The 12910-nt window shown below is 32.5% G+C and overlaps 2 protein-coding genes across 3 annotated transcripts in view; one reads left to right on the top strand and one right to left on the bottom strand.

The window, feature by feature from the left end:
• Positions 1-1070: 1070 nt before the first annotated feature.
• On the bottom strand, positions 1071-11242 carry icln (chloride nucleotide-sensitive channel icln). 2 transcript variants are annotated; one of them, XM_014419348.3, is made up of 6 exons: positions 10873-11242; positions 10603-10748; positions 8969-9124; positions 7242-7325; positions 5610-5647; positions 1071-1375 (listed from the first exon to the last, which is right to left on the bottom strand). In XM_014419348.3, exons 1-5 carry the CDS (start codon positions 10989-10991, stop codon positions 5634-5636), a joined length of 519 nt encoding a protein of 172 aa, XP_014274834.1. In that variant the 5' UTR covers positions 10992-11242; the 3' UTR covers positions 1071-1375; positions 5610-5633. The 2 variants fall into 2 exon arrangements, with proteins under 2 accessions (XP_014274834.1, XP_014274832.1); XM_014419346.3 differs by lacking the exon at positions 5610-5647.
• Positions 11243-11322: 80 nt separating this feature from the next.
• LOC106679929 (LETM1 domain-containing protein LETM2, mitochondrial) overlaps positions 11323-12910 on the top strand; it is a 25222-nt gene continuing 23634 nt past the window's right edge. Inside the window, exon 1 of the mRNA XM_014419329.2 lies at positions 11323-11487. Coding sequence (XP_014274815.1) covers positions 11476-11487 — 12 coding nt within the window. The 5' untranslated portion in view covers positions 11323-11475. The remainder of the gene's footprint in view (positions 11488-12910) is intronic.

Here is a 12910-nt window from a genome sequence, read left to right as displayed (position 1 = left end):
TAAATCAAACTTATTTTTGGAACAACTATAAACCAATTTATTTTAGAAAATATCATGAAAACTACTATTCCTACAAAGGTAAAGATCATAAACTTCTTTATAGTCCATTAAACTAGCTTTATTTTGAGTGCTAATAGACATCTGTACCTCGCATAGTTCCTGATATAGATTTCTCAAAATAAATTAACTAACTACTAATCTTTCAGATTTTCAAGAAAATTTGCTTTTTAAAAAGCTATATCTCCAGAACTATTGGACGTAAATAGGTCTTTTAGGGCTAATATTTCAGCAAATTTACTCTTCTTTAGATAATGTTCTCTTAGATTTTCTAGTGTTATTAGTTTTTAAGATATAGAGCTCCGAATGAAAAATTTATGTTTTTTTAAGGTTTTGAATCAGCCACCATTTTTTATTTCCCCTACCTATACTTGACAGACTCATCAATTTTGACTATTAATTATACATAGTTTTCATTAAAGTAATCAAAAATTGGGGTGAAATAACTGCCTTTTTTTCTTCCCGGCTCTTGTACTAATAAACGTTAACGCAAGCAGATAATGCCATATAATAAAATTGGCACTGATTCCCAACACCTATTATATTCTGAAACTAGATTTAGAAAATCTATTGAACCTGAAAAAACTCTCTGGGAGGGATGTGGATATACATGTACCACTATACCATATATTTTTTTTACTATTGAAAATTCCAACATTATACTGGAAAATAAAATAAATCACTATATTTTGACTGACATTTCTTATTGGGTGAGTGATGATTTTCTCTTCTTTGGGTTATGGTAGTGGATCCATTTTTCATCACTAGTGACTAAACAATGCAAAAAATCTGTTTTGTTATAACTGGCAAGCAGAATTTCACTTGCAGCAGCCATGCCATCAATTGGTTACCGCAGAAGCTGCTCATTGACCGTTACACACTACGCCGCTACTTAGCTGTTGCAAGGAGAACTACAACTCAGAAGTATGAAATCATTGTTGATCAAGAAAAAGTACTTGCCTAATAAGAAAATTATATTAAAACTAAAAGGATTTATTCTAAAATGAAAGGAATTAATTAATTATTTTTTATTTATATCCAATATGGATGAACATACAAAAAATGTACCGCAATTAATGTTTTCAAGGCACATTAAAAAACTTTATGCTGAATAGTAGAACATATCAAATACGTTCCTCAAGATACCAGTAATAACAGCTACCACGTAGTACATTAAAAAACAAATACAAATACATAGTCAAAACAAATAACATTTACACAATAATCCATATTTATTCTTCAATAGGAGTATCTGCATCATCAAATTGGCCTTCGTCTACATCCATCTCAATTTCCCTCTGCCCAGGATGGAACCCATCTGTAAAACAGTGAATTATAATATAGTAAAAATTAAGAAAAAAATTACTAATTTAATCGGATTAAAATAAATACAATAGCAAAACTGCTTTCATTTATAATTATGTTACATGATAAGGATACCGGTGAGATGTGAAAAATTAATGTAAAAAAAAGAGACTTATCTTACTAATGATAAAAGGGAAAAATCTGGTGCATTATGAACATCACAAAACTTTCACTTATTGGTTCGGTGTGAACATCATAAAACTTTCACTTATTATCTACATAGTCCACAAGTTCTGAGCAGCTCATCAGCTTAAAGTTATTAGTTATTGGAGTTTCTTGAGGCGAGAATAATAAATATAAATTTTGTTCTTGCCAAGAATACATTTTACCAAAAGAAGCTATCATGCAATCGTGAATGAGCGGGCAGTCTCAGTATTTTTAGCGATTTTAGCAAAAAAAGATGCTGTTGTTAAATCACAGATATATATTTTTTTTTCCGGTCGGCTCTACAGATCTTGTAAATCTTTGGTTATAGATGAGGGGAGAACTAATGCAAGTTGCATGCAATGCTGTACAGACATGGTGGACTGAAATGAACCTTTCAGTAAACCCATCAAAGACAGAGTTTGTTCTATTTACCAGAAAGTGGGTAACTTTCAAACCCTGACTTTCTTTGGTAATCACCTCCAAATTAAACCAAAATGTCAAATACCTTGGTATTAATTTGGATGCAAAACTTAACTGAGGATCTCATTTGGCAGAACTCAAAAGAGAAATTAGTGCAGCCTTTTGGCAAGTAAGACATGCTGTTGGCATCACCTGTTGAAACTCCACCCAAAGGTTATGCACTGAATCTATACAACAATAATAAGACCTAGAATCTACTATGGAAGCATGGTATGGTGGACAGTCCTGCACAGGGCTTACCATGAGTGAATAGTCAGTAGGATGACCTGTATTGGCATAACTGGGTCATTTCGCAAACTAACTAAGGCATTAGAAGACTTGCTTTCTTTAATACCCCATTCCACTTATTGACTAAAGGGGAAGTAGTACTTGCTTATCTAAGAATGAAAGAAATTAGACAGTGGAAAGAGATGGGAGAATCTATTGGTCAAGTGACAATAGCTAAAGTGGTGGAAAGCGAGTTACCAATATTACAATACTGCTCATCACTGTTAGTTGAAACACTTGCTCTGGATATGAAAATTAGTTACCTATACCCAAAAACAGAGGATTTGGGAGGTTAAGTAGAAACCCCAAGAGATTATCTGCCCTGTTTTACTGCTGGATTAAGAAAGGATTCAACCAGACTAATGGGGGCCGGGTCTATATATAAGGTGGGCAAATAAGTCCTTTCGGTTTTTGTATTCATGTTTTATTTATAATACCTCACATTTTTCTGATGTAATTATCCCAACAGAGTAATATGTAATTATCCTATTTCTAATAAGTAAACAGTTATGTCTGTTGACACTTGTTAAGATTAGGTCAGTATTGTGTTTGTGATCCAGCTGAGAAGATAGGCGGAAATATTGTGCATTATAGGCATATTTTGCTTTATTACTTTAAAAAAGGAAAGGAGCTGCAGAGGCACATAACAAAATATGCGGGGTCTATGGGGATAATGCTTTAACAGAGCGCATGTGCCAAAATTGGTTTGCCAAGTTTCGAGCAGAGATTTTTGACATCAACGAAGCACCACGACCTGGTCGCCCACAAGAAATTGAAACCATTGATGTTAAGGCGATAGTCCTTAAAAATCCATCCCCTGTCAGTGGGAGACATTGCAGAGGTCCTTAGACGTATCACATACAAGGGTAAAAAATCATTTGCGGAAGCTCGGCTATGTTTCTAGGCTTGATATTTGGGTCCCCCACTCTCTGACCAAAACCAACTTGGCAACACGAATTTTCATTTGCGATTCACTGTAGAAATGTCAAGATCCCTTTCTTTAAAGATTTGTAACAGGATGAAAACTGGATTATCTACAATAATGTGGTGCGAAAAAAAAAATTGGAGAAAAAACACAGCACCGAACCACCTCGAACCACATCTAAAGCGGGATTGCACCCAAAGAAGATAATGGTTTCGGTGAGATTTCAAGGGTATTATGTTTTATGAGCTGTTGCCACAAGGTGTATCGATCGATTCCACTCTATACTACTCACAATTAACAAATTTGGATGAATTGATTCGAAGAAAACGCCCAGAAGAACTTGCAAATCAAAAGGGTGTCGTCTTCCATCATGACAATGCTAGGCCCAACACTTCGTTAGTCACCCCCAATAAATTGTTAGCCCTTGGATGGGATCTTTTGCCTCAACCTCCCTATTCACTGGACCTTGCTCCGAGTGACTAACACTTATTCCGGACTCTAAAAAATTCCTTAAGTGGAAAACGGTTTGAAAATGAACAGGGTATCAGGGAGCACCTTGATCACTTTTGTGCTAATAAACCATAGACATTGTATGAACATGGGATTATTCAGCTGTTGGAGAGGTGGGATAAGGTAATCGAAAATAATGGACCTTACATTGTAAATTAAAATAAATATTATGTACAAAATATACTTAGTTTTCTTTCACCCAAAAGGACTTATTTGCCAACCCTATAGGAGACTTAGCCACAGAACTAACCTTCCTACTAGGCAAATACTCGACTGTTTTTCAGGCAGAAGTGTTTGCTATTTTGTCGGCAGCTACATGCCTTGAAGTCATCAGCTGTGAAAGGACAGGTTTTTTCAGATAGTCTGTCTGTCCTTCAAGCCTTTGAGTCACCTATAGTCACCTCTACATTGGTGAGAGAGTGCAAACAAGCTTTAGTGTCATTAGCGAGCTCAAAGAAGCTTAAGTTACTGTAGGTCCCTGGACATATGGAATTACCGGCAATGAGAAAGCTGACTAGCGTGCTATAAATGGGACTGAGCACCCTTCTATAGGACCAGAACCAGTCCTAGGCATTTCTAAAAGGCAACAGCGCAAAGAAGTCCTTGACTGGACATGGAGGATAGCAAGCAAGTAGTGGAGGAAATGTATAGGGCTAAGACAGGCCAAGATACTAGTAACTAAACCCTCTACTTCTAAAACCAAGTGGCTGCTAGGCCTAAACAAAAATTAATTCTGGTTACTAATAGGAGTTCTTACAGGTCATTGCAGACTTAAAAGACATCTTAAGATTTATGGAGTATTTCAGGATGAAACCTGCCGCTTATGTGGACAGGCCCCGGAAACTGCCCTACATTACATAGTAGATTGTGACCGGTACGCGTCACTAAGATATAGGCTTCTAGGCTCTGATAGAATCCTAAAGTATGAGGCTTCCTCTATAGACTGGGTGTCTCTTTTAAGGGCTACAGGGCTGAATTCATGACCACAGTAACAGAATCAAAAGTATCTGCTACAGCTGGATTCTTACCCAGGTTCTTGGAGTTAGTAGTAAAAAGTTTTACCTCTGTGCTACTCCACTCCATTCCCGCCTTATATATATAATTCCAGTTTCTTACGACTTTTCACTTTTGCGCTAGGCCATTTAGCGAGACTTGGTTATTTGGATTCAGGGGGCCTCAAAATGTGTATTTCTATCAAAAACTCGAATTAGTAATTTTGCAGATCGCAATGCTTTTCCTTACTGCATATTTCATACATAGATAAGCAAAAGTAAAAAAAATCCATTTTCATCAAATGATTACAGTAAATTTAAAATAAAATAAAGGAACATATTAAACCAAAATAATACATAATTGATACATGATAGATAAGTGATAATAAAAAGAGAAAGGATTCAATTTTCATTGAATTATTAGATTAAATTTAAAATATAATAAAGGGAGGGACATATTAAACTAAAATTTTAATACTGCCCATGCTTTCATCCAACTCATTATCCAACAAATAAAACATTAAAAAATTTAACCACCTCACCTAAATAACCTCACTTTTATGGATATAAATTCCAAAAATAACAATTATAAAATATATTTTGTCTTAGAAAAATACAGTAGGGAACTTAACCAACGGAACTTGCATTTAAAACAATCAAATACATCATAAAAGTAAAGAAAATAATATTATGTTCATATTATAACCCATTGCAAATTTCAAAGAAGGCCTTAATGATCCATTATAATACCGAACAATCATTTTAAGATATATAAATTTATATTTACTTGATAAATGAATTTTTATAAATTATTTTTGCAATGGGCAATACAAATCATTAAAGGTTAATACAAATTAAATGATTACCATATGCTGATGAAGGAAGCATTGTCAGCCAAAACGTCCTAAAAGGTCAAAAATAAGTTCAGTGAGACCTAATAGTTCCTTTCTAAATGTTAAATTAATAGATTACACATATTTTTAAAGCATTGTGAACTGGTATAAATTTTTTTTAATGATACCTATACCCAGATAACTAAAACAAATACTACCCATGACTGTAAGGACACTCACTATACACTATTGATGATACAATAAAAAAATTCAGAATTGAAGTATTTTTTTTTATAATTTACTTCAGATCATGTTTAAAATAAATAACGTTATTATTTTTCTATTTATGACTCAGCTCTTAACATAAAATAAAATAAACTTTCAAGTTGAAACAAGAGGAAAGAGAAGATCTGCAACTATGATCTAGTATCTCAACTTGAAAAAACAAGAATTTATACAGTGTTTCAAATTTTAAAAAAGATTTCATATATTTATTAATTTTTCTTACTGTTTTAAGTTATTTTCTTCATAATATAAGTCCCACTGTCCGTTTGAATAGAGTATCGCTGAATATACATCCTGTATTCTAAATATATTTTGTGTTACAAATCAATTAAAATAATTAATCAAGTCATTGTCCAAACCTGGATTTAAGAGCAATTTATGAACAAGGATGTCATCCTTAGTGCTTCGCACATCAGTTAAGTAGGGAAAGAATTCAACTGAGGAATGATTGTTAATGATTCCAACCTGAAGTATACTTCCCTCAGAACTTTGTGGCTTGGCTTAGGAGAAACTAAAATTGGGCAGGGAGTTTGAATCTTTTAACTTGATTAGCAGTTGTAGTCATCTGATTGTTGCAATAATTGTAATCATTACTTTTGCTTTTGGGCACTAAGAGACATCCAGATCAATTTTACTTTCCTTTTCCTTCAGCCTAAGTGCAAAGCTCTGATGGATGCATTCCTCCATTAAGAATCATCACTTCAGCAGAACATGTTTTCTACAAAACATGAAGCACTAAGGATAACATCCTTTCTGTTCATCGAATACTCCTAAACCGAATCATGAAACACCTAGGATGGCATCCTTTCTGTTCATAAAATACTTCTAAACTGAGGCATGAAGCTCTATGGATGGCATCGTTGCCATTCACCAATACAATTCCTAAACTGAAGCATGAATCACCTAGGATAAAATCCTTGCTATTCATCAAATACTCCTAACCAAGGTATGAAGCACTATGGACGAGATCCTTGCTGTTCATCAAATACTCCTAAACCGAAGTCAGAAGAGATAAGACTCCTTTTCTAGTGAGACGGTTTTTTAATTTTAATAACTCCATTTTTCAGCTTTCCTATTTTCGGAGCAAGGGATTTTAGACAATGGACTTGTTTTTGGAGGGACTCATCTCATAGCTCTTATTTGCAAAATAATAAACCTGAGTTTTGTATTGTAATAATTAAAAAAAAGTAATTTAACACCTTATCTAATGTCCCCCGTCCCTCCAAGGCCATCATTAGATTTATGCTCTCACAAGATATAAATTACAACAGTAAAAAGCCAATTAGTAGACTTGCAGCAGGTTGTTTTAATATTTTACCAATTTTTTTCTAAAAAATTCTAATAGAAATATAGTAAAAAAAAATACAAATTTAATCTTACTTCCTTCAGCTTCTAAATATTCATCATAATCCCCTTCATCTTCACCTTCACCTTCGCCTTCACCATTTTCTTCTTCTTCTTCATCTAAGTAACAAATATTTTTCAGTTATGTTTTTAATAGTATATACTACTCTAAAATGAACAAAGAAATACATCTAGAGAAGGGAAAAAAACATTCCTTTAATTTATTATTAATTTTATTTATTAAATAAAAAAATATAAAATTGACCAATCCCAATAACTTTAAGAATAACGCAATAAATACTTATATATTAGTTCATATTCTCTGTTTTCTTATAAATTTATATTATTTTCAATTAATGTTAAAGATTATTTAAACCTTTAACATTAATTAAAAGAGTTTCAAATTGTATAATGAACAGGTTTAGTTTAAAGGTAATTAATAAAAATTTGGCATTGTGGATGCATAAACAACTTTCACTTACCATCCTACTTTGATTTAAACTTAATTCTTATTATATATGAGAAGATGGTCAGGGTTGCGGTCAAAAAAAGAACAATTAGTTCATAACTATTTAATGTCCTAACTATTTGTTCTTTTTTGACCGCAACCCTGACCATCCTCTCATATATAATAAGTTTTGCAGTCAACTATATATATATTTTTATATATAATTCCTGTTAGTTTCTAAATGGCAACATCTTTATTATTCACCCTGCTAATCCTTCCCCTATTTTCAGTTTATAGTTTAAATTAAAAAAAATATTATTACTATATAATCATGTTTCCATGACTGTAATGAGACCACTAAAGAAGGTATCACTATTGTTATAACAACCCTGGAAGTAGGAAAATATTTATTTTATCCTTTAGTTAATTATCAATTTCATTCAAAGTTCATATTTATCCATTGTTTCTTACTCACGACAGTAAGTAAGAGATTTTAAATTACTCACAAATTTCACAAAATTAAAGTTACTTTACAAGAAGATTTTTGAAAATTTGGCAATCAAGCCCCATCAGACTATTTCAATCAGGACAAGTCAAATTGATGTTAAATTTTACAGGAGAATGACAAGTTTAATCATAATTGTTAAAGCAATTTTCAAGAAAATGGTAAAAAGAGTAATATCAGTGCTTTAAAATGAGTTTCTTTGAGTCGATTTTAGCAAAAAGGTTTCTGCAACCAATCAGACATATATATCTGCCCATATATAATTTAATATACAATTTCACTTTCATGCAACTTTTCTTTTCTGATCTAGGCTTTTCACATTTACACTCATATCATTTTGCGCGACTTGCTCATTTGGTCTCAGGGAACCTATGTATATCTGCTAAAAATGCAGAATCGAAATTTTGTACGTTCGCAATACTCATACTACACACTTCATACGTAAGGTAAGTAGGTGAAAATTAAAACTACTAAAACATATTTTAAAAATATTTACGAGAAGATGGTCAGGAGTGCATTCAGCAAATAAACAAAAACTTATTTATAGGTGCCAATGTTTCGACATTTTAGGCCTTCATAAGGTAATCTCTGGCTGAGTTCCTGACTAGACTGTGGTTTTTGACTAGAGTTCCACTCTAGTCAAAAACTTTGCTGGAACTTTCCAGAAAATGAATAAGTTTTTGATTATTTGCTGACTGCATCCCCGACCATCTTCTCCTCAAATTAATCTACAGTCGACTATTATCACCTCACTTTAATATATTTAAGGTAATTATAGAGTTTTCTCTTTTATTAAATATATATACATACCTTCTGAGTGACTCTCTTGGGAATCGGGATGGAGTGCCTGACAATCACTCATCGCTGTGAACATAGCATCCAAACAAGATTTATCTTCCGGAACAAACCTAAGTTCAGTCAAACTTTCTTCTTCATTGACATCTTGATCATTATTTTGATTTCTAGCTAAAATATATAGATAAAAATAATAACCTTAAAAAAAAATAAATAAACAACTAAAAAACCATGTAATTGAAAGTACATGACCCAAACATGTCCTATAGTGCAGTTTAGCATTTGCTTAGCACTGATTTTTCTACATACTCAACCGCTCTAAGAATAATTAATTGTGGCAACATTTTTGTATAATGACAAGATTGACACAAATTGTTTTTAACACAAGGGCACTATGGCAAAAAAGTTTGGAAACAGCTGTACTACACTATGCTAGAGTAAGACATCAATCCTCAAAAGAAAATTTTTTTTTTCTCTTTTTATACTACCTTTTAACAAATGATCATTCATTTTTATTAGTGTCAAATAGCCAATGTTTTTAAATTTTCTAAAATTCAAACGACTTTTGTTGGAAATTTTTTTTTATATAAGAATCATTGTTTTGTTTTTTTCCTCTAAAATATCAAACCGGAACAACAAACCTGAATAATCCCAAATTTAGAGTTTGTAGGCACTTTTAAATGACTGATAATATAGATAAACTTGGTCTGCATATCTCTATTAATATTAAAAATAAATCTTTAGTAACACTACATAATACGGGCTAAACTAAATCATTACTACGCAATAATTCCTATAGACCAAGCTATGTTTAAAGTTATCTCTGGTCTAGAGGTATAAAACCATAATTACAAACTTTAATTATTAATCTCAACCAATTAAAGGATTTAGAAGAAAAATCATAAGGTTCCAGAAATGGATTACACCAGTGTGACAAACATTACCAACAGGTCCTAGATTTTGTATCATGTAAAAATAAAACACAACTTAAGTCAAATTTTCACAATTTAATGTGAGCAAATTTATAAATTATAGAGAGACAAATCAACCTTTGCAAGTAATATACATCTAGTATATATTAAGTTAAGTTGTAATTGTTACTAAGATGCTCTTGTCCATCATGAGAATTAACTCATTCTTTGCTACTTTAATCCAATAACAGAATATTCTCCATTACATTTAGTAACAATTAATGACATGTCGATTTTAATACTATTTAAACAAACACGAATCTAATGAATTTTTTATCATAATTTTAAAAAAATATGCTTCAAGAACTTAAATCTTTTTGTTGTTAACAACAGCAGTCACATAAATTTTAAGAAGTTCAGTCAACTGTTCAGGTTTGTTGCTTAGGGTTTCTTTTAAATCTTATTGGTAAGCACTGACAATAATAGGAATTGTTTTCCAGATGCTCGTCCACACCTCTTAAACGAACTAACACTAAATTAAGAGTAAAGAGGAATTGGAATTTTGAGCATTTACAGATAGAGATAAAACATACATATTGTACTTCATAATTACATGGTTTAAATGCAATGAGTTGTTTATCATAACTGAGCTTAGATATCACTCTATAACAAGAACATTTTTCTGAGAAATCCTGACTTAAGTAAATGTTATTATAGTGATTTTAACACTAAACATACCAGCAAAATCTATATCAGTATCAATCATAAGATAAAGGCAATCATCTGAGTATACTCTTCTGTCACGAGAAACAGCATGTATGCTTATATGAGGATATTCCAAAGAGAAACCTTGACCAGAACCACTGTTAACCCATGACAGGTGGCTACAAAATACAAAACAATTAAGCACTAGAATAATAATTAAACTGTGTGAATAAAAGTATAAAGGTTAACGTAATTTTAAAAATAAATTTCATTAAACATATTAAAATAAAAAACTTTTCTTACCTTTCAGCAATATACAATGTACCCTTACCAAGTTCTCTGTCATTAATAAAAGCTTTGATGGAAGGTTGTTCATGACGAATGCCATGAGAAGGTGGAGGTAAACTAGTAACTACCACCATTTTTGTCAATTCGGATATTATTAATTACTATAAAACACCCAAATTAATAATAAGTATAACAGATTCCACAGAAACAAACAAAACAGAACATTCAAATAGTTTTATATCAGACCGAGCGCAGTGTTGCCATGCACACATTACAGAACGATAATACTCACCATTTTTTTTTTAATAATGTTCAATAAGGAAATACAAGTTAATACAAAATTGTACTACACCACACTAAATAATTTATTTAAATAATATTTTAAATAAAAAGTTAAATCATTTTTTCAAAGATCGCATCAAACAAATTACAGCTGCTTTATTTGTATAAGCAATAAACTAACTCTACAAGATCCCAAGTATATTTCTTAGAGATTTTAATCATGTTTTATCAAAATCTTAGATTTTTCTTCATCTTTCATATCAAATATATAGTGACAGAAATATAACTTGAATTGAACTGATTTTACTAAGGGTTGAGAAACATTTCATACCTGGAATGTCCATGAAAGTAAGTAATTACACATTAAAACAAAAAGAAAGAAATATTAAGTCTTGATAGATTAAACATGCAATTTTGTTTTCAATTAATGACTTCAAACAATAGGGTACAGAGTTGACCAAAAGGTGCCTCTACACGATTGCCATGCCGTGGCGAACTCACGCATGCGCAAGCATGTTGACGGGTTTCTAGGCTTGGCTGGAACGAGTTTGCCTAAGTTTGTTGTGAATCCGTCGAGAGTTGGTTTTTGGACACAGATCAAATTGGGTTCGTGAGAGCGCTTTTGTAGCCTCTCCACCATTGTTCTTAGTTGTAACTGAGAGCTGTTAGGAGGTTGAAGATGTTTTTGCTACGTAAATAAGTTTTATATTTAATTTAATTTAATCTCCTTTCATTTTCTTTTTTTTTTGTAATAAAAATAATATAATCACAGTGTAATGCCAGAAACCACTTGTACGTCCCCCATGCTTTCCTCTCTGAAAAACACTAGCATGTCGTGGTCCGCTCGGACGGTTTATGTGTTTCCCAATTATTTGTACAAGTCTCCAATTCGCAGCGAGTGACCAACATGTAGATCCCCCAGAAAACAAGTGCGAACAGTGTGGTCACACCGCGTCGTAGAAGGAAGGAGAATAAGGAGGGGGTAAGCTGGTTGAAAAAGTGAAGGCAAAAAGGCGGGGCCAATGACTAAGGGGTGTGGTAGGGGAAGAGTACGAACCAATCACTAGCTGCCTTCTGTTTCAGTTTAATTACAATGTCGGATTCCTTTTAACCTCAAATTTAATTTTAGTGCCAAGGGCGTGGTCTTTTTGACCTAACATTTACTTCGAAGAAGAGTAGATTTATGCCTTTATTTACCGGGACTGGCATTGAAAACAAGACATAATTAAAACTGATTAAAAGTTATGTCTTGTAGTTTTAAAATAAAATTAAAACGTAAAGTGAACTACTGTAGTTTAAAGATTGATTAAGATTATGAACTGGATACGTTTAGAGAAGGAAGGGAGGTGGTAAACTTACAAGATTGGGTTTGTTAAGAACAAGAGGGCCTCACACTATAGGTTCGTAAATCTCGCATTGGTTCAGACAAGGGGTTAGTTGAATTTATAACACCCTTAGCCCTGAAACATTGGGTTATAGAAAGATAAGCAATTCCGCATTCCAAGAAATACCCCACCATTTTATTTCTACTTCATAAAATTCAATCATTACTTTTTAAAATTTTTATTAACTATAAGCACAATAAATTATTGAAAATGAAACGACTGATTTCAAATAGTTAACAACAAGGTTTACCTACGGCTCACACAATGAAAATATAAAGCAGTTTTAATGAAAGGAATATGGTCCAGGTGCGGTAAAAAAAAAACTCAAATAGTAGATAATTATACTATTTTATTGAGCCAACGTTTCGCCCCACGTTGCAGGGCTT

Source organism: Halyomorpha halys, unplaced genomic scaffold, assembly GCF_000696795.3.
Source record: "Halyomorpha halys isolate HHAL.00 unplaced genomic scaffold, Hhal_1.1 Scaffold234.1, whole genome shotgun sequence".
Lineage (NCBI taxonomy): Eukaryota > Metazoa > Arthropoda > Insecta > Hemiptera > Pentatomidae > Halyomorpha > Halyomorpha halys.
Note: the sequence above shows the minus strand (reverse complement) of the source record. Positions and strands in the feature narration are given on the sequence as shown.